General features: G+C 51.5%; 6 protein-coding genes across 8 annotated transcripts; 4 read left to right on the forward strand and 2 right to left on the reverse strand.

The window, feature by feature from the left end:
* Gpsm3 (G protein signaling modulator 3) lies at positions 1 to 1,837 on the forward strand. The gene is made up of 4 exons (XM_027921892.3): positions 1 to 175; positions 396 to 495; positions 691 to 890; positions 1,109 to 1,837. Exons 1-4 carry the CDS (start codon positions 137 to 139, stop codon positions 1,244 to 1,246), a joined length of 477 nt encoding a protein of 158 aa, XP_027777693.1. The 5' UTR covers positions 1 to 136; the 3' UTR covers positions 1,247 to 1,837.
* An 809-nt stretch (positions 1,838 to 2,646) lies between these two features.
* On the forward strand, positions 2,647 to 6,847 carry Pbx2 (PBX homeobox 2). The gene is made up of 9 exons (XM_027921972.2): positions 2,647 to 2,900; positions 3,777 to 3,850; positions 4,067 to 4,314; positions 4,413 to 4,603; positions 4,779 to 4,914; positions 5,014 to 5,167; positions 5,541 to 5,629; positions 5,747 to 5,833; positions 5,967 to 6,847. Exons 1-9 carry the CDS (start codon positions 2,680 to 2,682, stop codon positions 6,057 to 6,059), a joined length of 1,293 nt encoding a protein of 430 aa, XP_027777773.1. The 5' UTR covers positions 2,647 to 2,679; the 3' UTR covers positions 6,060 to 6,847.
* An 828-nt stretch (positions 6,848 to 7,675) lies between these two features.
* Ager (advanced glycosylation end-product specific receptor) lies at positions 7,676 to 11,279 on the forward strand. The gene is made up of 11 exons (XM_027921976.2): positions 7,676 to 8,185; positions 8,358 to 8,464; positions 8,581 to 8,773; positions 8,955 to 9,019; positions 9,127 to 9,214; positions 9,312 to 9,494; positions 9,635 to 9,765; positions 9,954 to 10,095; positions 10,373 to 10,399; positions 10,849 to 10,975; positions 11,096 to 11,279. The coding sequence occupies exons 1-11, from the start codon at positions 8,134 to 8,136 to the stop codon at positions 11,190 to 11,192; spliced, it is 1,212 nt and encodes a 403-aa protein (XP_027777777.1). The 5' UTR covers positions 7,676 to 8,133; the 3' UTR covers positions 11,193 to 11,279.
* Rnf5 (ring finger protein 5) lies at positions 9,094 to 14,055 on the reverse strand. Of its 2 annotated transcripts, none has more exons than XM_027921974.2 (6): positions 13,870 to 14,055; positions 12,827 to 12,845; positions 12,620 to 12,732; positions 12,452 to 12,506; positions 12,258 to 12,375; positions 9,094 to 9,317 (listed from the first exon to the last, which is right to left on the reverse strand). In XM_027921974.2, exons 1-6 carry the CDS (start codon positions 14,007 to 14,009, stop codon positions 9,181 to 9,183), a joined length of 582 nt encoding a protein of 193 aa, XP_027777775.1. In that variant the 5' UTR covers positions 14,010 to 14,055; the 3' UTR covers positions 9,094 to 9,180. The 2 variants fall into 2 exon arrangements, with proteins under 2 accessions (XP_027777775.1, XP_027777776.1); XM_027921975.2 differs by lacking the exon at positions 9,094 to 9,317 and adding an exon at positions 11,582 to 12,143 and having other exon boundaries at positions 13,870 to 14,046.
* A 2,633-nt stretch (positions 14,056 to 16,688) lies between these two features.
* Positions 16,689 to 24,327, forward strand: Agpat1 (1-acylglycerol-3-phosphate O-acyltransferase 1). 2 transcript variants are annotated; one of them, XM_027921970.3, is made up of 7 exons: positions 16,689 to 16,950; positions 21,041 to 21,285; positions 21,514 to 21,647; positions 21,968 to 22,143; positions 22,299 to 22,394; positions 22,509 to 22,581; positions 23,092 to 24,327. In XM_027921970.3, the coding sequence occupies exons 2-7, from the start codon at positions 21,086 to 21,088 to the stop codon at positions 23,274 to 23,276; spliced, it is 864 nt and encodes a 287-aa protein (XP_027777771.1). In that variant the 5' UTR covers positions 16,689 to 16,950; positions 21,041 to 21,085; the 3' UTR covers positions 23,277 to 24,327. The 2 variants fall into 2 exon arrangements, with proteins under 2 accessions (XP_027777771.1, XP_027777772.1); XM_027921971.2 differs by having other exon boundaries at positions 21,077 to 21,285.
* Egfl8 (EGF like domain multiple 8) lies at positions 24,263 to 27,109 on the reverse strand. Its single transcript, XM_027921969.2, has 9 exons — positions 27,037 to 27,109; positions 26,322 to 26,450; positions 25,969 to 26,091; positions 25,763 to 25,872; positions 25,563 to 25,658; positions 25,279 to 25,449; positions 25,118 to 25,197; positions 24,883 to 25,036; positions 24,263 to 24,619 (listed from the first exon to the last, which is right to left on the reverse strand). The coding sequence occupies exons 2-9, from the start codon at positions 26,420 to 26,422 to the stop codon at positions 24,576 to 24,578; spliced, it is 879 nt and encodes a 292-aa protein (XP_027777770.2). The 5' UTR covers positions 26,423 to 26,450; positions 27,037 to 27,109; the 3' UTR covers positions 24,263 to 24,575.
* Between the last annotated feature and the right edge of the window lie 405 nt (positions 27,110 to 27,514).

The following is a 27,514-nucleotide window of genomic DNA, read 5'->3' on the forward strand; positions in this document are numbered from 1 at the left end:
CTGCTCAGTGCCCAGGCATCCATCCCCCAGCTCACCCCCACCCCTTCCAGCCCCCACTCCCCTCAGGAACCCAAGGTTCCGGCCCTCCTCCCAAATCCCAGTCACCCCTCCCCCATCAGTTTCTCCCCGAAAGGGGATGGAGGCTGAGAGACCCCAGGAAGAAGATGGTGAGCAGGTGAGCTGGGCACTAAGTGGGGAGGCTAACTCTGTCGAGAGAGAAATGCAAGGACCCAGAGTAAAGATCTAGTGACGGTGGACCTAAAGGACTTGAAAAGGCTTGGGCACCCTAAGGCAGGAACAGAAACACAGGAAATGGGACACTGACCTATCCCTCTGCCCACCCTACTCCCTCCACCTACCGGGGCTTGACTGGAATGTATGTCTCTTGGCATCAGGGACCCCCTGAAGAAGAGCTGGGCTGGCCCCCTCTGAACTCCACCATTCGGCCTTGGCGATCTGCTCCTCCATCCCCTCCTCCTGGAACCCGCCACACAGGTACCCCAACGCACCCAGGGAACCCCCTGACCCTGGTGCCCACATTCTGACTCCATCCCTACCTCTCCAGACTCCCCATCACACCCCCATGGCTCTGACCCAAAGTCCCTAGTCACTTCACCCTCTCACCATCCCCCACTGCTCCAATCCACCAACTTCTCTGGGTCTCTGAGCCCTCCTCCCTCCTCTCCCCAGCCATGGGGCCCCGTTCGGCCTCCCTGCTTTCCCTGCAGACTGAACTCCTTCTGGACCTGGTGGCTGAGGCCCAGTCCCGCCGCTTAGAGGAGCAGAGGGCCACCTTCCGAGCCCCTCAGAATCCTTCAAGCCTAGCTCCAGTCCCACCTCGGCCTCTCGAGGACAGAGAGCAGCTCTACAGCACCATCCTCAGTCACCAGGTAAGACACCCCCAGAAGGTCTGGTCTCTTGGCCCCTGTTCTGTTAGGATCTACTCCTCTTTGTCCCTAGACATCTGCCCCATACCCAGTCCCCAGTCCCCCCATCCCCATCATAGGCTTCCGATCTGCTCCCCCGACCCCACCAAGCCAGCCTTTGCTCCTCTCAAGGATACCTACCCCCCAGTCTTTACCAATGCTTTCTCCCTCCACTCCTCCAGTGCCAGCGCATGGAAGCCCAGCGATCAGAGCCTCCCCTCCCACCAGGGGGGCAAGAGCTCCTGGAGTTGCTGCTGAGAGTTCAGGGTGGGGGTCGAATGGAGGAGCAAAGATCCCGGCCCCCCACACACACCTGCTGAGACTTGAGTCTCCAACTAGCCCCTCCTTCCTCCTGGGGCTCAAAGCTGGGCAGCCAATGTATGCCCTCAACCTTGCCTGGCATGGGTACCAGAGACTGGAAGACCCAGCAGAAATTACAGTGATCACCACCCTCAGCACCTTCCCTGGGAACTGGAGGGGGTGAAAGTCCTCAAATCCTGGGAATAGGCAAGGTAGGATGGTCATTGAACTTCCTCAAGTATTCTGGAGCTTGAGGCTGTAAGAGGATCCCAGCCATCAATCTCAGGCAGTAACTGGGAGTCCCTGTCCTGAGCTATCCAGCTACTAGGCAGGGTGTGAGGGCTCAGGCCTTTCCCTCTCAAGGCAAGTCTCCTAAGGTTATCACTTGATAGACAGCTCTACCCTCCTTCCCCATAGGAAGAAAGGGAGGGTGGGCACAGTATAGAAAGATCAAGAGTATTTTCTCATCCCTGCCTTGAGCACCATCTAGCACCCAATACAGAGGGCCTAGCAGCTGTGAATGGACCTTTAGCCTGCCCACCCTCCCTCCCCACTGCTGCTGAGTTTGTCTGATGTTTTGATTGTATAAATAAATGTAATTCCCCTCTGGACTGAAGATTGATGTCTGCGGGGTGGGAGGGTGGAGAATAGGAAGGTGAGGCCAGAGGCGGCCTCTTTCCCCAGTCTGGCCAGAGGCCAGCTCCCCTCCCTAGCTGGTTAATTACTGGCTCATTAAGCAGCGGCTGGAGACCTCCCTAATTATCTCCCCCAGCCCCCCTCTCCTGGTTTTAATTAAGTAGAACAGGGAGGGGAGTCATTAGAACAAGAAATATGAACTGAGCTGCCTGTGAACCCGGGCATTCCAGCGGCTAGAGTCGGTGTCACCTAGGGTGGAGACTCAGAACCCAGGAGGTGGACACCCCAGCCCCCAGCACGCCCCCCTCCCCGGCCACGGAAGTCCAGCCCCCGGGCCTTCCCTTAGTGCCCCGAAGTGCCAGTCTCCTCCCCTCGTCCCGTCTTCCCTCTCCCCTCCTCCACTCGGTCTCAGTTCCTCTGTTTCAGTGTGTCTCTCTCCGCCCCCGGCTCCTCCCTGTTCCTCCTCTCTTCTCCCCTCCTCTTCCTCCCGGGTTCCCCTCCCCCAGCCTCGCTCCCTCGCTCCCCCCTTCTCCCTCCTCCCTCCTCCCTCTCTCTCACACACACCCCCGCTTGGGCCTCCTCTCTCTCTCCGGCTCCATTTTCTCCGCCGCCGGGGGCCGGGGTCTCCTGTGGGGGGCCCAGCCGGTACCCCAGGTCTCCCTTCAGTGCCGGGGTGAACCCCCGGGGGAGCGAGGAGGGGGGGAGACGGGCGGGGGTTGGGGCGGAGGGAGCAGCGGCCCCAGCGAGTTTGGGGGGGAAGTAACCAGGCGGGGGGAGGGGCGGAGCAGGGAGGGGGCCTCAGGGCCCCCCCCCAGCTATGGACGAGCGGCTACTGGGGCCGCCCCCTCCAGGCGGAGGCCGGGGGGGCCTGGGATTGGTGGGTGGGGAACCTGGGGGCCCTGGCGAGCCTCCCGGTGGCGGAGACCCCGGTGGGGGTAGCGGGGGGGTCCCGGGAGGCCGAGGGAAGCAAGACATCGGGGACATTCTGCAGCAGATAATGACCATCACCGACCAGAGCCTGGACGAGGCCCAGGCCAAGTGAGTGCCCCCACCCCGGGACCCCACACAGACCCACAGGACCCCATTCACAAGCTGAGTCTTCTGGGAGCCCCCCCCCCAACTTCAGGGCCCTCTCAGGATCCTACAGCTCTCTTCTCTCCCTTAGCCTGGGATCCCTGAGCGAAGTGATCTCTTTCAAAACCTCCTTTCACCCCCAGGCCCTGAAACCTCCAGAGGGAAGCCCAGGTGGTCTCCCCCTCCTAACCTTTTGCTGACCCCCCACACTCATCCCTTTTCATCTCCGGAGCCCCCTTCTGGCTCCCAGACTCACAAACTGTTCTTAGACCATGCTGTTTCCTCCCCTAACTCTCCACCCAGCCTGCCCCATTCTCTCCAGATCTGGGACCTCAACACCCCTTCCCAAAAGTCCTGACAGTCCTCTCCAACCCGTGGCCCCAGCCTCCAAGGGTCCTCACCTACCCTTCTCCCTCCCTTAGCCCCAGGACCTTTCTAGATACCTTATACCGAACTCCTCCCTTACCTGGGCACCCCCAACCCTCTCTGCCACCTCAAAATTCTGATCCTTCTCCCCTTTAGCATCCATCCTTTTTTCTGAAATCTACCTAGTCACTCTCATTTTTCCAGTTTCCCCCAAATCCCTTCTTCACAGCTTTTCGTGACCAACTCCCAAAGTCCCCAGCCCACCATGGTGCCTTTTGCCTTCTGCCAATATCTGCTAATAAGCTGAATAGCTTTCCCATGTTCGGAAGCTGATTGCTACCCAGGAACCATCCCCCAACTCTGCTTTCTTCCTCTGCAGATTTCCTCTTCTCTCTCCTTGCCCTCTCACACTGCTATGGTTCCCTTGCTGTTTAGCTCCTCAACTTTTCTTTCTCTACTCCCATTCTTCCTAAGGAAACACGCCCTAAACTGCCACAGAATGAAGCCTGCTCTCTTTAGTGTCCTGTGTGAAATCAAGGAAAAAACTGGTATGTGGGGGTCTCCCTCTTGAATCCTCAACTCTGGGGACAGCCATGTTTACTATGGGGCTGAGTTTGACAACTTGGGACCCTGAGGAAAGGTATTGCTAAGAGAGACTGGGGAAGGAACCAAAGCCTGTAGACTTGGGTTTACAGGAGGCAACAGGAAGACTGAACTTTGGGTAAGGGGTGTCGTGTCCCTAAGTCTACTTACCTGCATGCTAGGCCTCAGCATTCGAAGCTCCCAAGAGGAGGAGCCAGTAGACCCACAGCTGATGCGCTTGGACAACATGCTTCTGGCAGAGGGTGTGGCTGGGCCTGAGAAGGGGGGAGGCTCAGCTGCAGCCGCTGCAGCCGCAGCAGCCTCTGGGGGTGGTGTGTCCCCTGACAATTCCATCGAACACTCGGACTATCGAAGCAAGCTTGCCCAGATCCGCCACATCTACCACTCAGAGCTGGAGAAGTATGAGCAGGTGAGGAGAGGAAGCTAGGGTGGGTGGAGGAGGCAGCTCTTTGGAGGGAATACTAAAGCCAAAGAGCTTCTCACCAGCCCACCTGTTCCCCACTACAGGCATGTAACGAGTTTACAACCCATGTCATGAACCTGCTGAGGGAGCAGAGCCGCACGCGGCCCGTAGCACCCAAGGAAATGGAGCGCATGGTGAGCATCATTCATCGAAAGTTCAGCGCCATCCAGATGCAGCTCAAGCAGAGTACCTGTGAGGCCGTCATGATCCTTCGTTCCCGTTTCTTGGATGCCAGGTGGGGACCAAGGACTAAGACCAGCCCCCAGTACCAGGCTCTTTCCCATTTCTCTCCAAGACCCTGAGCCACCATGTTGCATAACATGGTACTCCACACAATGATGCCCCCTAGAGTCCCACAGTATGGCTGCCAGGATGCTAACATCCTCACTACTCTTCTCCATCCTTTGTAGACGGAAACGCCGTAACTTCAGCAAACAGGCCACTGAAGTCCTAAATGAGTATTTCTACTCCCACCTGAGTAACCCATATCCTAGTGAAGAGGCTAAGGAGGAGCTTGCCAAGAAGTGTGGCATCACTGTCTCTCAGGTAATGTGGGAGTTTGGGAAGGAGTCTTTGGGCAGAAAGCTCTCAGATCCTACTCAATGAGGGGTTTCCACCTGACTCTCTTTGCCCACCATCCCACAGGTCTCCAATTGGTTTGGTAATAAGCGAATTCGGTATAAGAAAAATATTGGAAAATTCCAAGAAGAGGCAAACATCTACGCTGTCAAGACTGCCGTATCAGTCACCCAAGGGGGCCACAGCCGCACAAGCTCCCCAACACCCCCTTCCTCTGCAGGTGGAGCTCACTGCCACCCTGGCTGTTTTACATACTTCCTGCTTTTGTTCCCACTTCCTATCTAGGCATGATCCTATCAGAGAATTTTGGGGGTTGAGAGGGACCAAGCTGAAATGGGGTGGTAATGTCAGTGGACATAGGCCATTCCAATGAAGTTGCTTCAGCCTTTCTTCCAGTGGGTGGCCAGGGAAGGCTTTGGAATCTATTCTGAGTGCTGGAATGTTGTTTTGTGGATAATTTGTATACAGCTATACATATGTCCCTACAGAGCTAATTTAGAGGGCTTTCTGGAACCTGAGAGTTGTGTTCATCTCCTGTCTGCCACCACAGACTCCATTATACTCTTCTCTAATTCCCTCTTTACTCCTCCAAGGCTCTGGCGGTTCTTTCAATCTCTCAGGATCCGGAGACATGTTTCTGGGGATGCCTGGGCTCAACGGAGATTCCTATTCTGCTTCCCAGGTCAGGTGCCCTATCTCCTTGAGTGGGACTTTCCCAAACTCTTGTTTCTCCTCTTTAGGGTACAAGACATCCTCTGAGGCTTCTTTTCACTGTTTTACCTTCCTCTGCTGCCTGCAGGTGGAATCACTCCGACACTCCATGGGGCCAGGAGGCTATGGGGATAACCTTGGAGGAGGCCAGATGTACAGCCCTCGGGAAATGAGGGTGAGTGGATACTCAACTCGCTCTCGCTCGCTCTTACCATGTTGGGAGGGCCTTTCCCCAAGCAATGTTGTCCACCCCACCTCCACAGAATTTTCCAGGACCCTATTACTACTGTCTTTCTCCCTTTTTCCAGGCAAATGGCGGCTGGCAGGAAGCTGTGACCCCATCTTCAGTGACATCCCCCACAGAGGGACCAGGGAGTGTTCACTCTGACACCTCCAACTGATCTTGCCCCTCAGGATCATGGGGGGGTGGGGGCTCTCATAAGGCGACTCTTGAAGAGGACGCAGGCATCCAGAGGACAAACCCCTAACAGGAGAAGCACAAGAAAGAGAAGGGCGAATGGGGTCAACCCTCCCCAATTAGACTCTCAGTGCTGGGGGTGCTGACTACATGGCAGGGAGAATGGGGCCCTTTAGGGGAGTGGGGTCTATCTCCTCCTTTTTTCCTTTTTTGTCTTTTCCCCCTTTTCTCTTACACAGCAAATCAGACACCTATTTCTCAGACCCCTTTTTCTCACCCCCGCCATACACACTCACATACAACTATTCTGTTTCTGTGTACTCCCCCACTTACCCTCCCCACCCTGCTAATATGCTCTGGAATCTGGAGATGTCAGCCCTGCCCGACCCAGAGATGCCAAAAATGGGGACTCGACTTCTGGACAAATGACATGGGCCACGCCCCCTGTGCATCCCCACCCCCTTCCCCTCCAGACGGCTTTATTACCTCATATGCAGCTCATCTTAAACCAATAGAATCGCTCGGTGGACGAGAGTGTCTGACTCAGATATCTACCTCGGAGGGAGTTTCTGCTACTTTAGGGAATTGTTGACTGGGCTTTGGGATTTTTTTTGTTGTTGTTTTTTGTTTTTAAAGAAACGAAACCCTGGGATCCATCTGTATCGTCTTTTATTTTTATTTTTTGGTGGTGGTGGTGGTGGCTCTTAATTTTTTAGTATGGGGAAGTAGTTTTGTTTTCTTTTTTAAAATAAACATACTTTTTTAATATAATTTCTTGCTTTCCCATATTAGAGGTGATAGCCAAAGGGGTCTCCATAAGAGGGGAACCAACAATACTAGTGAAGAAGCCCAACTGGCTCTATGCCTGTTCATCAGAAAGTGAATTTTACAGAACACCAAGCCCTTCCCTCTAAAATCACTTAGGTGTTCTTTGCTTATGCAGGCAGTTTCTGTTGTATTTGGAGCAGAGGCAGTAAGGGGTTTGCCTTGCTGGCCCCCTATATCCAACCGCCTTCCCACAACCCTTGGGCAGGCTAAACTCAACAATTGAAGAAATTGAAGTTGCCACCTTCCCCATGTGACACATCTTTTAATTAAATCTTTTTTTTTTTTTTTCTTTAATTGTCATTTGCAGATTGGAGGATAAAGAACAGAGAGGGGATTCTTGTTAAATATGGGTTGGGTGCTTATATATGTATTTCCCTCAGTTTCCCCAAAAATGAGGTATCTTTTTTTCTCACCAAAATTAAGGGGGTGGGGAGAGGTGGGAGGTTGCAAAAATCCAGGTATGGGGGAAGAAAAAACACTGTCCCATCCTTGGCCCTGAATCCTACTATCGAATCCCCTCAAACATCCTCAGGATTTTACAAGACTGTCAAGAGTGGGGAACCCCTCCCATTAAAGATCCTAGCAGGATTGGGGAACAGGTTGGGAGTGTGATGGGTGGGGGGTGGGAGGCACGGGGCCAGGGGCAGTTCTCTCCTCACTTGTAAACTTGTAGTTTCACAGAAAAGAAAAACAATTCAGTTTTAAATAAAGAAATTTCTTTTTTCCCTGGGTTTAGTTGAGAATTTTTTTTCAAAAAATGAAAGACCCTAGAAGAAAAAATTTTTCTCTCAAAGCCCCAATAGATTTCTTCCCAGTCCCCTACCCTGTTCCTCATCATTCAGGCCCCAAGTCCATCCCTGGAGACAACAGCTGAACCCTGTTGCTTAGCAACCATGCCTAGTCAAAATGGGGCTCCAGGCAGCCCTCAGCAAAGGAATGATGGAATATGAATGCAGTGGGGGGGGGGGCTCTAAGAGAATGAGACCTTAAGAGGTACACTCCTCACCCCCAGGGAAGTGGTTGTGTCCAGAGTTGGCAGTGCCCAAGGGTGAGGTAAGAACTGCTGCTTCTAGCACCTGAAGGACTCTTGTTCAAGAAGCATGAATTCCTAGCATTCCCTGCAAAGGGACAAGACTGGGAGATGGGGGCAGGGGAGAGGGTGCAAGCCCCACCCAGGGCGGTGACCACTAAAGGGAAAGGGACAGACAGGAGCCTAGGAAAGAAGCAGGATGGCAGCAGGGGCAACGGCTGGAACCTGGTTGCTGGTCCTCAGTCTATGGGGTGAGCCATTCCCTGCCCCCAATGATTCTCCCTGGAGAAAACACTTTGCCCATAATTTCCCTGGAATTTTTCTAGATCTTGGACACTTGCTTTCAAGTTCTTAACCCACGCTCCCCTAATTTCATTAGCCTATCTCCCTTCCTGCCCCTTCTACCTCAGTGCTGTTTCCCAGGGGCAGTAGTAGGCAGTCAAAATATCACAGCCCGGATTGGAGAGCCATTGGTGCTGAACTGTAAGGGCGCCCCCAAGAAACCACCCCAGCAGCTGGAATGGAAACTGGTAAGCAGGGCCCTGTCCCAATTTTCATAGAGACCTGTGATAGCTTGCATCCCCATCACTGTTCGATCAGACTTTCCCAGAGAACTGGCATTGCTCAGGCCCTTCTCTGTCTCCAGAATACAGGCCGGACAGAGGCTTGGAAGATCCTGTCTCCCCAGGGAAGCCCCTGGGATAGTGTGGCTCGTGTCCTCCCCAATGGCTCCCTCCTCCTTCCAGCAATTGGGATCCAGGATGAGGGGACTTTCCGGTGCCGGGCAACAAACAGGCATGGAAAGGAGACCAAGTCCAACTACCGGGTCCGAGTCTACCGTAAGGGTTCCAGGGCCTTGCCCAAGGCCCACTTCTCATCTAAGAAAAAGCTTTCACTCCCAGCCCTTGACTTCTTGGCCCTGGTGTGTGAGGACCTCTGACTTCACTACCTACATTATCACACCTGGAGAATGGGAACCTTCAAAGCTGCAGCCTCTGACTGGACTTTTCCCTCCTGCAGAAATTCCTGGGAAGCCAGAAATTATAGATCCTGCTTCTGAACTCATGGCCGGTGTCCCAAATAAGGTAGTGGAAAGAAGCGGGAGAAGCAGAAAGTGGTGCTGTGAATGTGGTTATGTACTGTATGAATATATCTCACATTTTCAGTGATGAGGTTACCACTCTTTATTCAGGTGGGGACATGTGTGTCCGAGGGAAGTTACCCTGAGGGAACTCTTAGCTGGCACTTAGATGGGAAACCCCTGATACCTGATGGAAAAGGTGAGTCCCCAGGTGCACACCCCCCTGCCCCACAGCTTCCTTCTTCTTGGATCAATATCTCCCACCTGGATGTCTTCTCTTGTCCTCCCTCCCATAGGAGTGTCTGTGAAGGAACAGATCAGGAGAAACCCTGAGACAGGGCTCTTCACACTCCAGTCAGAACTGATGGTGACCCCAGCCCGGGGTGGAAATGCCCACCCCACCTTCTCCTGTAGCTTCAGCCCAGGCATTCCCAGGCGCCGGGCCTTGAACACAGCCCCCATCCAGCCCAGTGTCTGGGGTGAGCAGATGGGGAGAGCCCCAAGTTCCAGTGAACATGTTCTGGAAGTATGGTCCTCCCGGAGGCAGGGGTCAAGCCCACACTCACCATGACCACTCCCAGGTGTTAACACTCAACCTCGTGCCCCTTCCTGCCCTCAGAGCCTGTGCCTCTGGAGGAAGTTCGATTGGTGGTGGAACCAGAAGGGGGAGCAGTAGTTCGTGGTGGGACCGTGACCCTGACCTGTGAAGCCCCTGCTCAGCCCCCTCCTCAAATTCACTGGGTGAAGGATGTGAGTGACCAGGGGGAGCTGGGAGGTAGAGTGGCAACTGGAAGAAGTAACTGGCAATTGGAAGAAGGGCAGAGGGCTAATGGAGGAAAGGTGGGCAAGGAGCTGCGAAAGAAGACACGGTATCTTAGGCAGTGGAGACATGTGGATGGGGATTTTGTAATAGCCTAGTGTCCCCCTTCCTCCACCAGGGCATGCCCCTGCCCCTTCCCCCTAGCCCCATCCTGCTCCTCCCTGAGGTAGGGCCTCAGGACCAGGGGACTTACAGTTGCGTTGCTACACATCCCAGCCATGGGTCCCAGGAAAGCCCTGCTATCAGCATCAGCATTACAGGTAAGACCATTTCCCAAATTCCTGAGACCCTGGGCCTGGGATGAGGGACATAGTAGGCTCCAACTCTCTATCCCTTCTGGCATTATCCCCAAGAGCCATCCTACCCCACCCTCAATGCACCCACACCCAGGTCTCTGCCCCACCCAAATCCTGCCAAGAGAACAGCCCAGCCTCTCTCCTCTGAACCAGAGGGAAAGACTCCACTGTCGCTCCCACCAAACAGTCCTTTCCCAAACTGAAGTCTTTCCTTCTGACTTGCCCCAACTTTTTCTTCCAGAAACTGGCGAGGAGGGGCCAACCACAGGTGAGGGATTAATTGGAACAGAGTCAGAGAAAAGCAGACAGTCCCTTCCACATGGACTGGGGAGATAGTCAACAAGAAAGGAATAGTGGGAGGACAGCAGAATAGAATAGACAATATGATTGATGTATGTACATTCCATGTATGTATTATATGTCGAAATACATTCTGCTGTCATGTATGACTAAAAAAAAAATAAAAATAAATCATGTGGTTAAAAAAAAAAAAAAAAAAAAGGAATAGTGGGGCTGGGGTTGTAGCTCAGTGGTAGAATGCTTGCCTAGCATGTGTGAGGCCCTGGGTTAGGTCCTCAGCACCGCATAAAGATAAATAAATAAATAAAATAAAGGTATTGTGTCTCATCTACAACTAAAAAATAAGAAAGAAAGAAAGGAAGGAAGGAATGGTAAAAAGTGAAGGCTGTGCCCTCAATTTTCTCCATCTCCTTACAGGATCTGTGGGAGGATCAGGGCTGGGAACTCTAGCCCTAGCTCTGGGGATCCTGGGAGGCCTAGGGATAACTGCCCTCCTCATTGGGATCATCATGTGGAGAAGGAGGCGACGCCAAGGAGAGGAGAGGTGAGTGAAGAAAGCCAGATGCCTCAGATTTAGGGCTTCCAGGCAGCCAGTGAGGGGTGTGGGGGATGGAACAATGGAGAGCTAGGAGCCATATGTGGAATTCTCCCCAATCCTCCTTAGGAAGGCCCCAGAAAACCAGGAGGAGGAGGAAGAACGTGCAGAGTTAAATCAGTCAGAGGAGCCGGAGGCAGCCGAAAGTGGAACAGGAGGGTCTTAAGGGGACCCCAGTCAGATCCTGTCCTTCAGTTCCCTTGCTTTTTTCCCTTGAACTGTGCTGGCCCTAAACCCCGTACAATCTCTACCCCACCTCAACACACTTTCTTCCACAACCAGAGCCCTCCACAAACCATGCTGAATAAACACCTGATACATCTTGCCCATACTGTTGTGTCTTCTGTTTATGTGTGTGTGTGTGTGTGTGTGTGTGACAGAGAAAGAGAGAGTGTGAAGGGGTTGGGGGAGGGACTTATCCCCTGCACCTTGAGAGCCCTGAAGGAGGCTTCCACATTGCTCTCACTATACCAAATATCTATTTAAGTTAGGGTGAAGAGGCTTCTCTCCTGGAAGGAAGAAGAGAAGGAAGAACTTGGGAAGAGTTCCCATCAATATATTTTACCTTTTTTATTGAACTTGTAATAAAGGAGGTAGTGGGGGCGGGGTGGTTGTTTAAAGTCAAAACTCATATTAGGCACTGGGGAGAGAAAAATTAAATTAAATCAACAAGAGGAATGGAGGAAAGTCAGAGGGAGCCTTGCCCACCTTTCAACATCAAATCAAGAAATCAGGGGAAGCAAAACATTAGGTGAGAGGAAAAAGGGCACTCTTTTCAGTCTGCCCTCCTTCCACAGGGCTGGGAGTTACTACCCAGCAAGGGAGTGAGAGAGTTCAGAGGCGGGTCTCTCATCCTATGCACAGTTGTTGCTGCTCCTTCCCATGCCCTCCTGGAGAGTGGCCTCAGCCAACAGAAATTGAGGGGTCAGGGAATGGGGTTCCAGAAGTAAGGAAGGGTCAGCAGGGACCCCCAATACTGATTCTCCTCTGGCTGGAGGTGGGCAGGAAGAAGACATAGCTCAAATACTGAGCAGCCAGAAAAAGAAGAAAATGGCGAGAAACAGGAAGAGGGAATCCTGCCAGCTGGAGGCCGGGTGACCCTGTCCCAGATCCACACCTGTGGGAGAAAGGAAAGCTGCAGAAGCACATACTCCTAGGCCACGAGGGAACCTGGTGGGGGTGGGGGGTGGTTGAGGGGATTCCCTGAGAAGAGCTAAGGGAAGACTCTTACCTGCACCCCTGCGGAAAGGCTCATGAGCATTGAAGACAGTGGTGAAAAAGCCAAAGGGAAAAGCACCAACACCAAATGAGAAGTGAAAACCCCCGGTATCACCAAATGGCTGGAATCCCTAGGGAAGAGACAAAGTCAGGGGAACAAGGCATATCTTTGGCAAGGAAGGGACACAACTGGACAAGAAGACTCACCCCTCTGCTCTCTGGAGCTGGTCGCTGGCCCTGGGGGCGGGGTGGAGTTTTCAATCTGAGGGTGAGAAGAGAAGACTGTCAAGAGGGATCTTTTCCTCTCTTCTTTGACACCCTCTTCCTGGGACAGAAGCCTTCATCCTTGCCTCAACACTACCTCTAGTCTCTCACCTGGGATCCTGGGGCTTCTGGCTCCCTCGCCCGTAAAGTGGGACAACCTTCTCTCTGCTGATACCAGCTTTACACACTGGGCACTCTTGCCGCTCTGGCCGTGTCTCCAGCCACTGGAGAGAAACAAATGCAGTGATTTCAACTACATAGAAGGGTCTTCCAGCTCCTCAGACCTCCCCATTTCCTTTCCATATCCTGAGTACGCACCTGATGAAGACAGGGCCAACTGGATGGGGGGGAGGGGGAGAAAAAAAATGGTCAAACTAGCTACAAAAAAGAGACACAGACCCCAGACTTAACAGAATCCCATCTCTCCCATCTTCCCAGATATTACCTGCTATTTCTTTTCATATTTTCTGCAACATCTACCACACTAGCCAACCTGGCCTTCCTGCTTCACTGATCTAACACCTAAATCTCTATCCATCCACAATACACTCAACCTTCTCCTCTCCTCCAACCCCCCCTCTCTTTTCTTTCAACTTAATTTTCAATTCTCTTCAACCCACCCCTTTCCAGACCCAACCCCTTTTAGCCCCCATTCCTCCAGACCAAACCCCCTTTGCTAGCACATTCCCCGCCATTACTCTCACTTTTAAGCTTATTCAAGTTCCTTTTTCCACAACGTTTTCTCAATCCTGCCCCTCCACAGTCCATGTCTCCAGGTTTGTCTACTACCCACTTCCAGATCTCATCTGAATGTGAGCCCATATTCCTTGGGTCTCCTCTATTCAACTGATGCATGCCTGTCCTAACCTTTGAGTCTCATCTGTTTCTACTTGTTCAGTTAAAAAAAAAAAAAAAAACTATTTTTTTCTTCTACCTTTTTTATTGGTGCATTATAGTTGTACATAATGATGGGATCTGCAGTTACACATTCATACATGCACACAATATAAGAATTGGGCCAATTTAGTTAAAAAATTCTTAACTTCCTTGGGATAAGGTGCCCTCAGGTCCCACCTGCACAGATGTGTAGTTGTCCCCATTCCGGTCCAACCTCCTCCTTATAACACACCACATACGCACCAGCTCCTATCCTAGTTCCTGAGACTGTCCTTTCCACAGATCTCATCTACAGATGATCCCTCCTCCCACACATAGCAGAAAAGACGTATGTTCCCCTCCTCAGGCCTCACCCACAGAAATGGACCCTCCGATTATCAATGTGATTGTAGGGTTCCCCGCTCCCGGGCTCTCCAGTATAGAGGTAAGCCCCACCACCTTCAGCCCCGATCCCAGACTCTCACCAGTACAGGTGGCCACACACACTGACCACAGCTTCCCGAGCGGTCTCCAAACATATATTACATTCGAAGGTCGCGCCCGCCCCGCCCCGCTCGCGGTTTGGCCCTTCGGGGCCCCCGTCCTCCTCTTCTGCTGCTGCCATGGCCGGTTCTGTTTCGCCCCCGCGTACCCCTCAGTCACCCTAAACACACACGCCCCAAAAAACAAGAAGCCGCCTCCTGCCCACAATCATTGGGCAGGCTTCAAGGTTTTCTAATCGCTATTGGTCTGAATGCTTGCCAATCACATAAGATTCAAGAGAAAGGATTGGCCCAAAGAGTGGGGGCGGCAAAAGGTTTAGGCGGCCCTGCCCTTCAACAATGATTATTGGTTGATATAGTCACTGTCAGTATGCAACACCAAGGGATTGGTAACAAGTCGCTAAACTCGGTCCTGTCACCCGGCCAAGGAGGGTTTTATTTGTCTGAGCAGATGCCACTCATAACTAAAGGCCAGAAGCAATTGGTTCGGGACTACTTGAACTCACCCACTATATTAAGCCCCTTTCTTTCCTTCATTTCCTCTTTCAAAGAATGTCCGGATTCCTATTGGACTTTGGAGCGTATAAGCGATTGGCTGGAACTCCACGGAAAATGGTGGTTAAGGAAAATGCGCCTGCGCAGCACGCGGCGGGATGGGATGGACCGACTCTATGAGGGTTGAGCCTTCTCTGGTCCCACCCCTTCATCTCTATCTTGTCGCCATGGTGACTGCTCTACAATTGGTGGGTCTTGCAGTTCAAAGGCTTTGGCTCGGCCTCATCCGGGTCCTTCGGCTGTGGCCTTTTTGGGCTGATTGGGCTGTTTTCTTTGCCTGTGATTGGCCGAAGCCGGAAAAGCCGGCGCAGATCTTGGAAAAGAGGGCAAAAATACTAGGGTCGCGGGGTTCAAAATGGCTACGGCCTCTTTGGGTAACGTAGAGGGCAGAACTTGGGTCCACCCCTCCCTCTTCGTGAAGAAGGGAACAGAATTGGGATTAGCCCGACGTTTGGATGGTGCGAACTTCGACCTTCGGCGCTGGTGTTAACCTAACTCCTTCAGCTGGACGATTCAGCCCGCCCCTCTTTAGGTGATCTACAGAACAGAATAGAGTTAAAGGCCCACCCCCTTGTTCATGTGACTCGGAGCCCAACAGTAGACCACAGCTCTGTCCTAAACCTTAACAGAAAAGGTCTGGTTCCACCCCTTTATGAGTGGGTGCAGAAAGGGCAAGGCCCGCCCCATTTTAGGTGACTCGCGGCAGAATGGGGTTAGGCCCGCCCCTTCCTTCTTGTAGTTTGCCCAGCAGAACTGGGGTCTTCTTCCTGGGCTGGACCCCTGGGAGCTTGGGCCTTTCCTACAGTGGCCCTCACTGTGTGGCCCAAGGAGCAGAGCTAGGTAACAGTTCTCTTATCAGTGTTCTATACAACCTCTTCACCAGGGCATGTAAACGCATGCAGGGTATAAGTGTTCCTGGGGGCGGGAGGCAGACAGAGGCTGAGGGCAGTTAAGCAACACCCTGAAAAAAGGTTCCATGTGATTCAATAAGAAAAGATGAGAAGCTGGAAGAACTAGGGAGGTGAGGATTTAGGAGACTTGAAGAAGTTTAGGAAATAAGATATTGAAATGGAGAGATGGAGACCCAGGAGGGAGGAGTGATGGGATGGATGATCCTGATAATGGGAGTATGAGGAAGAGAGGTGCAGGGACTGTGAGCTAGATACAAAATTTAAAGAGGAATACTTACCCAGAAAAATCACCATTCTTCCTTACTCTCCCTCCCACCCCGCCAGGAAGCAGTATCTTAATACCCAAATTCCATTGGAAGAAAAAAATGCATCCAGATTCTTTGTTAGGGGAGGGAATTGTCTCAGCTTATTGAGTAAAGAGACTGATAGGAACTTGGAAAGATGTGCTGAGGTAAATGTGCATGGAAGTGATGGACCGGGAGAAGGCTAGATAGGGTGAGAGTGGAGGAGGGAGTCTGATTGCTGAGAGATGGGGTTGGGGGGAGGGAGGGACAAAGGGCAAAAAGACCAGACCAGAGAGCTGGAGGGCGAGGTGGGGAGACATGGAGTCCTGAAGAGAAGAAGAAAAGAGGTGAACTTATTGCTTGGAATATATTAGGTGCTTGATATGATAAATGTTTGGGATTGAATGGGGGACAGGAGAAGCGGTCTTTGAGAAGAGCTGAGGGGACAGGGACGAAGCACAGATAAAGGAGTTAAGGAGAAAAAAAAAAATCAGAGCAAGTAAAAGTGGCACACAACTGTCACCCCAGCCACTCTGGAGGATCGCAAGTTGGAGGCCAGCCTGAGCAACCTAGCGAGAGACCATGTCACAGAATTTTAAAAATTAAAATATATATATTAAAGCATATTTTTTAAAAATACACACACACACACACTTTTTAAATATTAGGGATGTAACCCAGTGCTTGTCTGGCAAGTAAGAGGTCCTGGGTTCAATCCCCAGTACCACAAAAAGAAAAAGAAAACTGGCAGTAAGAGGTTGAGCTTATGAGGAATGAGGGAAAGGAATGTGCCGATGGAGGAATACAACAAGGGCTCTTGGCCCGTGAGTGCTGAAAGGGGGTGGAGGAAAAAAGATACAGCTGGAGACGAGCAGAGCCCTGCTGGGCTCTCCCGAGGCGGAGTTAGCCAGAGAACTGTGGTAGAGGTGGAGAGGAGATGCCGGGTCTCTAAGAGGAGATTGGTAAGACAGGCCGCCCATCACCGCCCCCCACTTCCTGGCCAGCCCCGGAAACCAGCAGGCGTTGGGGAGGGGTGGGGGGGATAGCGGCAGCAGCAGCCCCAGCCCTCAGAGACAGCAGAAAGGGAGGGAGGGAGGGTGCTGGGGGGACAACCCCCCACCATTCCTACCGCTATGGGCCCAACCTCCCACTCCCACCTCCCCTCCATCGGCCGGGGCTAGGATACCCCCATATCCTGTCGCCCCTTTGGCACCGACACCCCGACAGAGGCAGAGACACGGCCAGCCGCCACCACCGCTGCCGCAGCCTGGCTGGGGAGGGGGCCGGCCCCCCAGGCCCCCCACCCCACTGAGGTGTGGGCGGGAAAGGGATGGGAGGAAGAGGGAGGAGGGTGCTGAAAGGGACGGAGATGAGGGGATGGGGCTGGGAAGGCCGACACGGAAGAGGGTTGCTGGGGAAAGGAGAGGGGGCCTGAGAGGAAGAATGAAAAAGACATGGGTGGGAAGAGAGATGGAAACTGAATTTGGAACTGGGGGTGTGGACAGGGAATCCTGGAGAGGGAATTCCCTACACATTCCCCAATTCCTTTTCCTGCCCTTTGGCCCCACATGACTCTTGCGGGGTGGGGGGAGAGGAGAGAAGGCCATCAAAATTTGATTCCTAGGAATGTCCTCAGGCACCTCTCCCTCTAGGCACAGAACCTTATTTCTCAGTGGCCTTCCACACTGACACTGTAAATTCCTTGCGGGGGGCGGGACATGTTTTCTATATTGGCTGTGTGTCTTTAATGTGTTTGATAGCTTGTGTGCAGCTAGGTTGTCCCTGTTATCCATACATTATAGAGAAATAATGTTTTTTATTTTCCATCAGAATTGCCCATTCTCATATCTTGTGTCCTTGTGCCACATCCAATTTTGACATGTTCAAGTCCTGCATTGTTTTTTATGTTGCACCTATTAATAGGCGATTTCATGTTACTTACAAGTTTTATGCTTTTGCATGTTTAGCATGTAAAGCTTATATACCTTATTTTGTTTGGTCTCAAATGTCCATGGTCACGACATATGCAGGAGTTTTCCTTTGTGGGATCCATGGAATAACACACACTCTTATACTGTGATGGGATCAGCCTGTTACCCCTGTTATGATTCTTACCAAATGTGCATTCCCCTTCAAATGATGCACGGATGTGATACATCCATAATGTGTGTGCTTCTGGTTACACCTACCATTTATTTAATAAACTTATTGTCAATATGTTTTGTGAGCTATATGCTCATTAACCCATTTGGCACTCCATTGTGTTAATAAATCCTTGGACATTTCTGACCAGAGTGTTACTTAATATCATGTATTATAAACGGTCCAGATCCGCAAAGGACCATGCCTTATCTTGCTGACCTCCTTGGCCTGTGTCTTCACACATTATTTCTCCATTGGCTGTGTATAGTTTGTCTGTGGGCTTAATGTGTGTCAGGGTTTAGCCCTGCTGTGAAATCCCATCCATATTTATTTAAGGACATTATCTATGCCCCACTCTTCATACTGTTGGCACATATTTGGTGATACCAGCGTCCTTCCCCAGTGGCACATTGATCCCATTCTCTCTTATGTATGAGACGATATCGTCATGGTATTTACTCTGCCTTCACTGTGACCATGTATCGTTTATTTTCAGAATAAGTTACTGTGAAGCTTGACATGTTCCATATTTTACTGGTGACTTTTTATAGTTAATATTTCTTAAAAAGGTAGCTATCTGATTTGTGATCTGGGCCACCATCTTGGAACTGGTTGTTTAGCTTAGTGGCAGAGTGCTTGCCTAGCATATGTGAGACCCTGGGTTCAATCCCCAGTACTGCAAAACAAAAACAAAACCATCTCTCAACATTAATTATAGCTGTGTGGGTGTGTATACAGCCTTATAATCTGTTGAGCAAATGTTAATATTGAATGCCTACTCTACCTCCTACTGTCCTGGCATTGGGGATAGGACAGAATCCCCGTCTTCAAGTTTTTTACAACCTTGGGGAAGAGGTGGATGCCAGTGAGCTGTTAAACTTAGTGTGGTGCAGTGTCAGTGGTTTGAGAACCCAAGTGCATATCAGACTCACCTGGAGAGCTTGTTAAAATACAGATTGCTTGTCCCAGTGCCCAGAATTTCTGATTCAATATATCTGGTATTTCTGGGTTGAGTTCTGAGAATTTGCATTCTATACTTTGAGAACCACTGATAAGAAAATACCTAATGAAAACACAGGCCTTGAGGGGAAGTCATCCAGAAGGTGGAACTGAACTGTGTGAGGCTGGAGAAGAGTCAGAAAGGGCATTCCAGCCAAAGGGAACTGCATGTTCAAGGCACAGAAGCATGAAGGATCATGGTGCATCTGAGAAACTGAAGTAAATCAGTTTGGAGCAAAAACAAAGCTGCTTTTGAGGATGTGGTGGAAAATATAAGCAGAAGTCAACTTGTGAAGAAGGGCCTATGAGCAAGACAGAAATATCCAGTACAGAAACATTTCTGGTTGTCACGTGGAAGATGATTGGAGGGGAAGGGTTAGGAGTCTACAGCATATAGGCCAGGGGAGAAACCATGCAGGTCTGAACTTGAAGAGGCAGTGGGATGGAGCAGCTGAGAAATCCTTCCTAGCTGGCAAGATCCCCTGTTTCCTCCATTGCCTCTGACCTTTGAGTATAGCCCTTCCTGTTCCAGAAAGGGAGTGCCTTTGGCCTAGATGGGAATAACAGATAATTTGCTTGAACACCCCTTTTGTCAATTGTGACTCTCCCTTTAGCAGTGAGACAAAGTGGAGGAAGTAGGAAGAATCTCTGCATGTCTATACCTCTTCCACTAGAGTCCTGTCCTGTCCAGAGCAGGTGGTATGATATCTGGACCTTTTATTCTCTACCTTCCATGTTTTACTTGATGAGGCCAGCCATATTGCCTGCATATGGCTAGAAAGAAGGGGAAAGGGTGGTGAAATTTGTTTACCTATCTGTGGAAACAGGATTGGTATGTTGGATTTATTGAAAATAGAGGAGGCTCCCTGGGGGGAGAGAGATTTTTTTAGTTATGTATTTATATTCCTTTACCTGTCACTGGGTATGGTGGTAAATTTGTGCATGTATGCAAATGTGTCTCTCTGTATGATTATGTGTGTGTTCATTTCCATCTCTCATCACTTAGTGTTTTTGGATGTTTGTTCACAGTCACTGTATCTGCTGTGTACTGGGTGTGTGGTGTATACACATACACCACACAGATACAGATGACAGCATAACAAAGTGCTTACGACACAGGCTGCCTAATTTTGTTTAGGAGCTATATGACCTAATGTTGTTTAGGAGCTATATGACCTCAGGTAGGATCTTTAATCTCTGGGTTTATTTTCTATAAAATGTAAATAATAATAGTACTTTATAGTGTATATAGTATGTAAATGTTTAATATAACGTATAGACCAGCACAGTTCAATAGAAATATAATGTGAGCCACATGTAATTTTTAATTTTCTTATAGCCTCATTAAAGGTAACAGTGAGCCAGGCATGGTGGTGCATGCCTTAATCCCAGCCACTAGGGAGGCTGAAGTAGGAGAATCACAAGTTTGAGGCCAGCCTCAGCAACTTAGTGAGACCCTGTCTCAAAAAATAAAGGGCTGGAGATGTAACTCAGTGGCAGTGCATCCTGGGTTTCATCCCCAGTACCATACACAAAGTGAAATTAATTGTAATGGGGTACGTCATTAGCCCAATATATCCAAAAGAAATTAGAAGATTATCAGACAGTATTTTACACTTTCGTTTTTCACCCAAAGTTTTTAAAATCTGATGTATACTTTACATTTCTAGAATATCTGAATTTGTACTAGCCACATTTCAGGTGCTCAGTATCTACATGTGGCTGGTGGCTAAGCAGGTGTAGACTGTTATCTTTTCAGTACAAGTGTTAGCTATCATTGTTTTTGTTGATTCTGTTTATTTATTTATTTATTTGTTTGTTTGTTTATTTATTTTGGTGCTGAGGGTTGAATCCGGGGGTGCTTTACAACTGAGCCACATCCCCATTTATTTTATTTTTTATTTTGAGACTGGGTCTCGCTAAGTTACTAAGGGTCTCACAAAGTTGCTGAGGCTGGCCTTGAACTTGAGATCCTCCTGCCTCAGCTTCCTGAGTCACTGGGATTACAGGCATGCACCACCACACTAGATTTGTTGTTTTGTTCTCATTTATCTGTGAGTTGTGGATATCCATGTCTCAGTGTATCTAGAGCCCTGTTGGAGGTGGTGGGGACAACTATCTTGAGCTCCCCGTCCTAGAGAGGCTTCCTGGGAAGGTTTTGATAGGAGCTCAGGCCTCATTCTGTATCTCTGGTCCTTATCCTGATAATACCTCCTAACCTTTCCTTCTGTGCCTTACTCATTCCACTCTCCTCCCCTCCAGAAACCAGGCCACTGTCCTTTGCCCCATTCTCTGCAGGTGGCCAGAATGGAGCTGTGGCCCGGGGCATGGACGGTGCTGCTGCTGCTGCTCTTGCTGCTACTCTTCCTGCTGCCCACCCTGTGGTTCTGCAGCCCCAGTGCCAAGTATTTCTTTAAGATGGCCTTCTACAACGGTTGGATCCTCTTCCTGGCTGTGCTTGCCATCCCTGTGTGTGCCGTGCGAGGACGCAACGTTGAGAACATGAAGTGAGGGGCAAGGGGTGATGGATGGGTGATGAGGGAACCCAAGGGTGAGAAGTGAATAGTAGATTCAGGGAGCAGCATGGTATGTGTAGAATAGACTGAATAAGCCCAGGGACACAGAAGGGGGAGAAAATTGCAAAAATGGCCAGAAAGACAGTAGGGTGGGGAGAACTGAGACAGGCAGGTGGACATCAGTGAATCCCATTGGGCCCCTTTGCCGTGACCCCACAGGATCTTGCGTCTAATGCTGCTCCACGTCAAATACCTGTATGGGATCCGAGTGGAGGTGCGAGGGGCCCATCACTTCCCTCCCTCACAGCCCTACGTTGTAGTCTCCAACCACCAGAGCTCCCTCGACCTGCTTGGTGAGACCCCGTTCTTAGGCACATGCCCTCCCTCCTGGCACTTTGCCACAAACCTGCTCCTTTAAAGGTCCTCAACTCCTCTCTTCTAGGATGTTGCTCCCTTGCTCCCTCCTCAGGTTTTCTTTCTCCAGAATACGTCTGCCCTCATTAGCAGGGTACATATGCCTTTAGTCACCCTTGCTTTTACATGGGTAAAATGTAGTCTCCTCCCTTTATCTCCAGTCCCTGCTAGTGTGGGTGATGACCTGGGTGGAGTGGGATGCCTGCTGTGGCACTCTGCCTCTACCCTGATCCTTACCCCATCCCCATGCCTGCTTAAGGAATGATGGAGGTACTGCCAGGCCGCTGTGTTCCCATTGCCAAGCGTGAACTACTATGGGCTGGCTCTGCTGGGCTGGCCTGCTGGCTGGCAGGAGTCATCTTCATTGACCGGAAGCGCACAGGGGATGCTATCAGTGTCATGTCTGAGGTCGCCCAGACCCTGCTTACCCAGGACGTGAGTCATCTTGGGGAAATGGGGGCTTGGGGAACTAGGGAATGGAACAGTTATAAATTAATGGATAGACAGGGCAGGCAGGCCTCATTATAGCATTGCACCCACTCTGATGCCTCCATATGTGCATATCTTCCTTGATCCTCTTCCTCTACCAGGTAAGAGTCTGGGTTTTTCCTGAGGGAACAAGAAATCACAATGGCTCCATGCTGCCCTTCAAACGTGGCGCCTTCCATCTTGCAGTACAGGCCCAGGTGACTACTACTTCACCTTCCACTGCTCAGTCCCCAGCCCCCATCCTTCCTTCCTCTCTGGGCAATGGTTGGTCTCAGGGAGCCATGGACTGATCCACTTTATCTCTTTTCCAGGTTCCCATTGTCCCCATAGTCATGTCCTCCTATCAAGACTTCTACTGCAAGAAGGAGCGCCGCTTCACCTCGGGTGAGGGCTCTGAGCAGGTCTGGGGTAGTGTGTGGCCAGAACAGCCATTGGAGAGGCTAGGGTATGTCCCTGTGAGCAGGGAATCATTCAGTGACAGAGCCATGAGACATACCCACATGAATATCCCATGTATGATCCCACATCAGGCAAAAGTATCTATTAAGCACCCACCATACTCTGTTGGGTGGGCAGTACTTGGTCTCTAAGAGAGGCTGTTTTGATCTGTCAGGAAAGATAGTCTATATATGCAAAACTGCAGTCAATAAACCTCCACGGTGAAGGCTAAACCCGGGTGATAGGAGATATCCGGACTGAGGTTCAGGGAAGGCTTTGTACAGGAGGGCCTCAAAAAACAGGTAGCAGTTGGCAATCAGGAGGCGGTTGCCCAGGGTTAGGGGAAGAAACCCACAAGATTGAGGAAGGGAGTAGCAGCATTGCTCAGAAGCTGGGCACTACCTGTGGGCAAAATCCTGGGAGAACAAGCCATAATGGTGCTCCTCATCTCACCAGGGCGATGTCAGGTACGGGTGCTGCCACCAGTGCCCACAGAAGGGCTGACACCAGATGATGTCCCTGCTCTGGCTGACAGAGTCCGGCACTCCATGCTCACCATTTTCCGGGAAATCTCCACTGATGGCCGGGGTGGTGGTGACTATCTGAAGAAGCCTGGGGGAGTGGGCGAAGCCCGGCTGTGAGCTTCTCTCCCATCTGTCCCCATCTTCCGCCCCACACCTACCAACCCATTGGCCCTAAAGCAGGGGCACTCTTCCTCATTTCCTTTCTCCCCATTCATTCTCCTCTTCAGAATCTTCAAATTCTGATGTGAAAGTACGTACAATTGTCACTCCCTATCCCTTCCTGGCCCCATCCAGGGACTCTCCTGCCTAGGTGCAGTCTTCATTCTGATCCTCACCTCCTGCCATCTTGTCTGTGGGATAGTTGCCTCCCCTTCAACTTGAGTGGCTCATTGTACACAAGGGTGGGGAATATTCCATCCCATCCCATCCCCAGTGGACTCTTCCTTTGCTGTCTTCTCTCCCTCTCCATCCCACATTGGCCAGTGGACTCATCCTGTCTGTGGAACAATTCATCCCCCATGCCTAAGTTCATGGGTTCAGTGGACTGATCCATTTGTGGGGACAACTCCTCACTCTGGCTGGAAGCTGATACCTGGAACACTCCTCCCAGGCTCATCCTGGGAATCTTCCTCAGCACCTTCATCCTCCCTCCCCGTGGAGCCCCTATCTGTAGGGGCTGGACTCTTCTAACTCAGAGGTCTCATCCCTCCCTTGCCAAGATGCCCAGGGTTGAGCACACACTCCTGGATGCCAGTTTGGTCTTACATTTCTGCTTCCCCCTGTCCCCATGGTACAGTCCTTCAGTAGTCCTGACCCAACCCAGTCCCCTATTGTCCCCTGTACCATCCCAACCAGACACAGGGGAAAGAGGCAGATATCAGATACTGCACTCACTGAACCCTGGGGAGTTGGGGAAAGGAACTGAACCCTGGCCAGAGGGGAGAGGAGGTTGTTTAATTTATTTCTTTCTTTTGAGGCTTCCCCCTCTCTGAGCCAGTTTTCATTTCCTCCTGGTGGCATCGGCCACTCCCTGCCTCCTATTCCAGTCCTGTTTCCTCAGCTCAGGAGGTGGGCTGGGGGCAAAAGGAGAGGGTGGCACCCAGTTTTTCATGGTTGGTTTTTATTATCTGGATAACAGCAAGCAACTGAAAATAAAGAGAGAGAGAGATCTGGGTGCTTTCTTGCCATGTTTGTTAAGGATTTGAAAACACAGGCTTTGTCCAGACAACCTGCCCCCAGCCAGAAGGAATGGGCAGGCTAACACAGCCTGCCTTTGCCCATTCTTCAGCTCTTCAAAGTTTCCAGGCTCATAGCTCCTCTGTGGCAGTCTTATTTGCAGCTCCCAGTTGGCCAATCCCAGAGGATTAGTGGGGTCCAGTTTCTATAAATTAGGGGATTGGGTGCTCTAGAAGTTCCTTATCGATTCAGTCCTGGGCCCAGGCTGTTGTCCTCACAGGAGCCTGGTTAATGACAAGGGGATAGTGTGACACCATGGCTGAAGTCTCTGGGAACTGCCCCAGTCTGAGGGGTCTACACTGCTTCTCTCACCCAGACTGAGGCAGGGTCCCAGATTAGGAGAAAAATTGAGATATCCTAGAAGGTAGTAAAGAGTGAACTTTGAGGAGAGGTTTCTGGAATGAGGGAATTCGGAACCCGGAAGGTCTCTGGAGGAGTTCCGGCAGTTGGGATAGGGGTCTGCGTGGGGAGGGGCAAGAAGACTCACAGGTGCCCAGCCTCTCCTCCAGCAGCAGCACTTGGTCGCTGAGAGATTCGATCCTGTCACCCCGGCCCCATAGCTCAGCCACTTGTTCTGGCTGTAGCTCTTCGGGTGGCATGGGCAGCACTGCCCGTACCCAAGCTCCAGCCTGCGCGGCCCACTGCAAAGGAAGAAATACCTGAGGATGTAGGCGACTGGTCACTCCTGCCCCGAGGGCTTGGCGCTACACGCCTTCACTCACCTGCTCCAACCCCTCCAGGCGCCCTCGCAGTTCACGAATCTCCCGCCTTAGGGCGCGCTCGTCCTGTTCCGCTTCCCGAACTAGGACAAAGAGCGAGAACTTGACTGCTACCTTGGCCCCAGCAGCTGCCTGGCGCTCTCCTGCACTTGGCCCATACTTACCCGCCACGCTCAGAATGCTGGCACTGGTTGGGGGCTCTGGGGACCCCTCTGCGCAGGCACGCCCATCGGGGCCCAGCACCAGGCCCTGCGGGCAACCGCAAGTGAAGCTGCCGGCGGTATTGAAACAACGGTGCGAACAGAGAGTGACACTGGTCCTACACTCATCCACGTCTAGTTATAGGAAAGAAGAGAGTGCTGAGGTGGGGGCAGGGCCGGGCGTCTGAGTGGGTGGGAAGGCCACCAGTGCCCCTCCCACTCGCTGCGGGGAGGGCCAGCTGACTCACCCACGTGACAGTGCTTCCCTCCCCAGCCGGGGGCGCACTCGCACTTGTCCGGCCCAACACAGACGCCTCCGTTCAAGCAAGGCTTGGCGCAAATGGCTGCGGGGAGGGGGGGGCTTCAGGTCCAAACCTATAGCTCAGCTCCCCAATATTCTGCCTCCCGTCGGCAGACCTCCTGCAAGGCCTGGAAGACAAGACCTCACCTTCACAGGTGAGCGCTCCTGGGTGTCTCTTCTTCCAGCCCTGGCAACAGATGGCATGGGTCTGCTGCACTTCCCGTCTCACCTCCCGCCACGCCACGCGGTACGTGGTCCTGAAACACAGCACCAGATTCAAACCTCAGATATGGATCTGGTAGATTCTTTGGGGTCACTGAGAGATCCCAGAGCCCAAGCTCCCCATCCCTCACCTGTAAGTGCTGCAGATGCGCCTTCCAGCGCACAGGGTCAAGTAGGGCATGTATACCGGTTGACTGTAGGACTCATTGTAGCGTAGTGGGACCACCAGCGTCTGCTGGGAGCAGACCCCCTGACTGCATCCGTGCCAAAGGAGGAGGTGGGAGACATTGAGCCGGTCAGGTTCATCCTAGGCCGCCAGGAGAACCATCTCCCTCAAGGAGCCACTGAGATCCTGCACCCCTAAGGTGACAGCCTCTAACCCCCTTTCTGAATTTTCAACTTTGTTTTGCCTTCTAGGAAACCCCACTCCCAGCAGAAGGCTCACATGCAGACTTTACCCAGGCCCCACCCCTTCTGTTGTCACCTCTCTTTGAGGGATACACCCTTGGCTCCCTCGCCTGATATCAATAGCAGGAGGAATGAAAGTCCACCAAAGAGTGTGCACAGCTCAGCCTTGGACCCCATGATTCTCTTTGAGTCCAGACTCTGTGGGCTACAGACAAGAAGAGGTTAATGGATGACCTTCCTCTCTCCTATTAACTTCTCCAGCCCTAGCCCTTCCAAGAACAATCTGTGGATGCCTTCTAAGGGATTTAAGACATTCACTTTTACACACTAGTCATCAGGACTGTATACAATTGTGTGTACATATAACTGATACCATCTTTAGCATATCCGGATCCATTCAGCATCATACAGGCTCCCCCCAGCACACTCCCTCCACTACCCCTCTGACACATCCTCTCCTGATACTCTGCTCAACCTGGAGGGACAAACACATGGTTAACCCTCCCCTCATGGTCCTCCTTAACATGCTCTCTTATAACTTAATCTTCATATTTTCAAAACCCCAATTATACACCCTCACACCTTACATACAAATCCAAGCTCCTGGAACCACCATACCGTAAACATATTTCTACCCTTACGCACCCACACCATCAAATACATCCTGGACACACACCTTTCACTCAGACAATGCCCCCCAATTCATATCCACTCTTAAGGCTCTGAGTAACGCCCCCTCCTTACTCATTGACATTCCCTCCCCATCTGCCTCCCCCTCCCTCCATTCCAACCTGGCTTCCTCTCTCTCCAGGGAGACTTCAGGCAGACCAGCCTCAGCAGCAGCAGCTCAAACTGGTGGGTGGGCCCTCTGGGCAGGGAAGGAGAGGAGGGGCTAGGCCAGACAGAGGCCTCCCATTCCTACCCACTCCCACAAGCCTCCTCCTTAGTTCTAGCCTGATCAGCTCAGTGGGGTCAAGTCCTATAACTCTCACCCCCACTCTAGCATAGGGCTCCCTAGAAGAATTTTCCTAACCCTATGAGGGCCCCAAATTCTGAATTCCTAAATTAACAGAGACTCCTAGCTCTAACACCACCAATACCCTATGACCTTTCCCTAGCCCTACTTCAACCCAAGACAGACTGCTGGAGAATTGGGGGCAGGGAGAAGGGCAGGCTGGCAAGAAACAGCAGATCAAGTCACGAGAGAAGAGGCAAGATCAGCTGAGAAAAGAAAGAAAAGTAAGTTGTCAAAAGGGCAGGGGGGCAGCC

Source organism: Marmota flaviventris, chromosome 6, assembly GCF_047511675.1.
Source record: "Marmota flaviventris isolate mMarFla1 chromosome 6, mMarFla1.hap1, whole genome shotgun sequence".
NCBI classification, from domain to species: domain Eukaryota; kingdom Metazoa; phylum Chordata; class Mammalia; order Rodentia; family Sciuridae; genus Marmota; species Marmota flaviventris.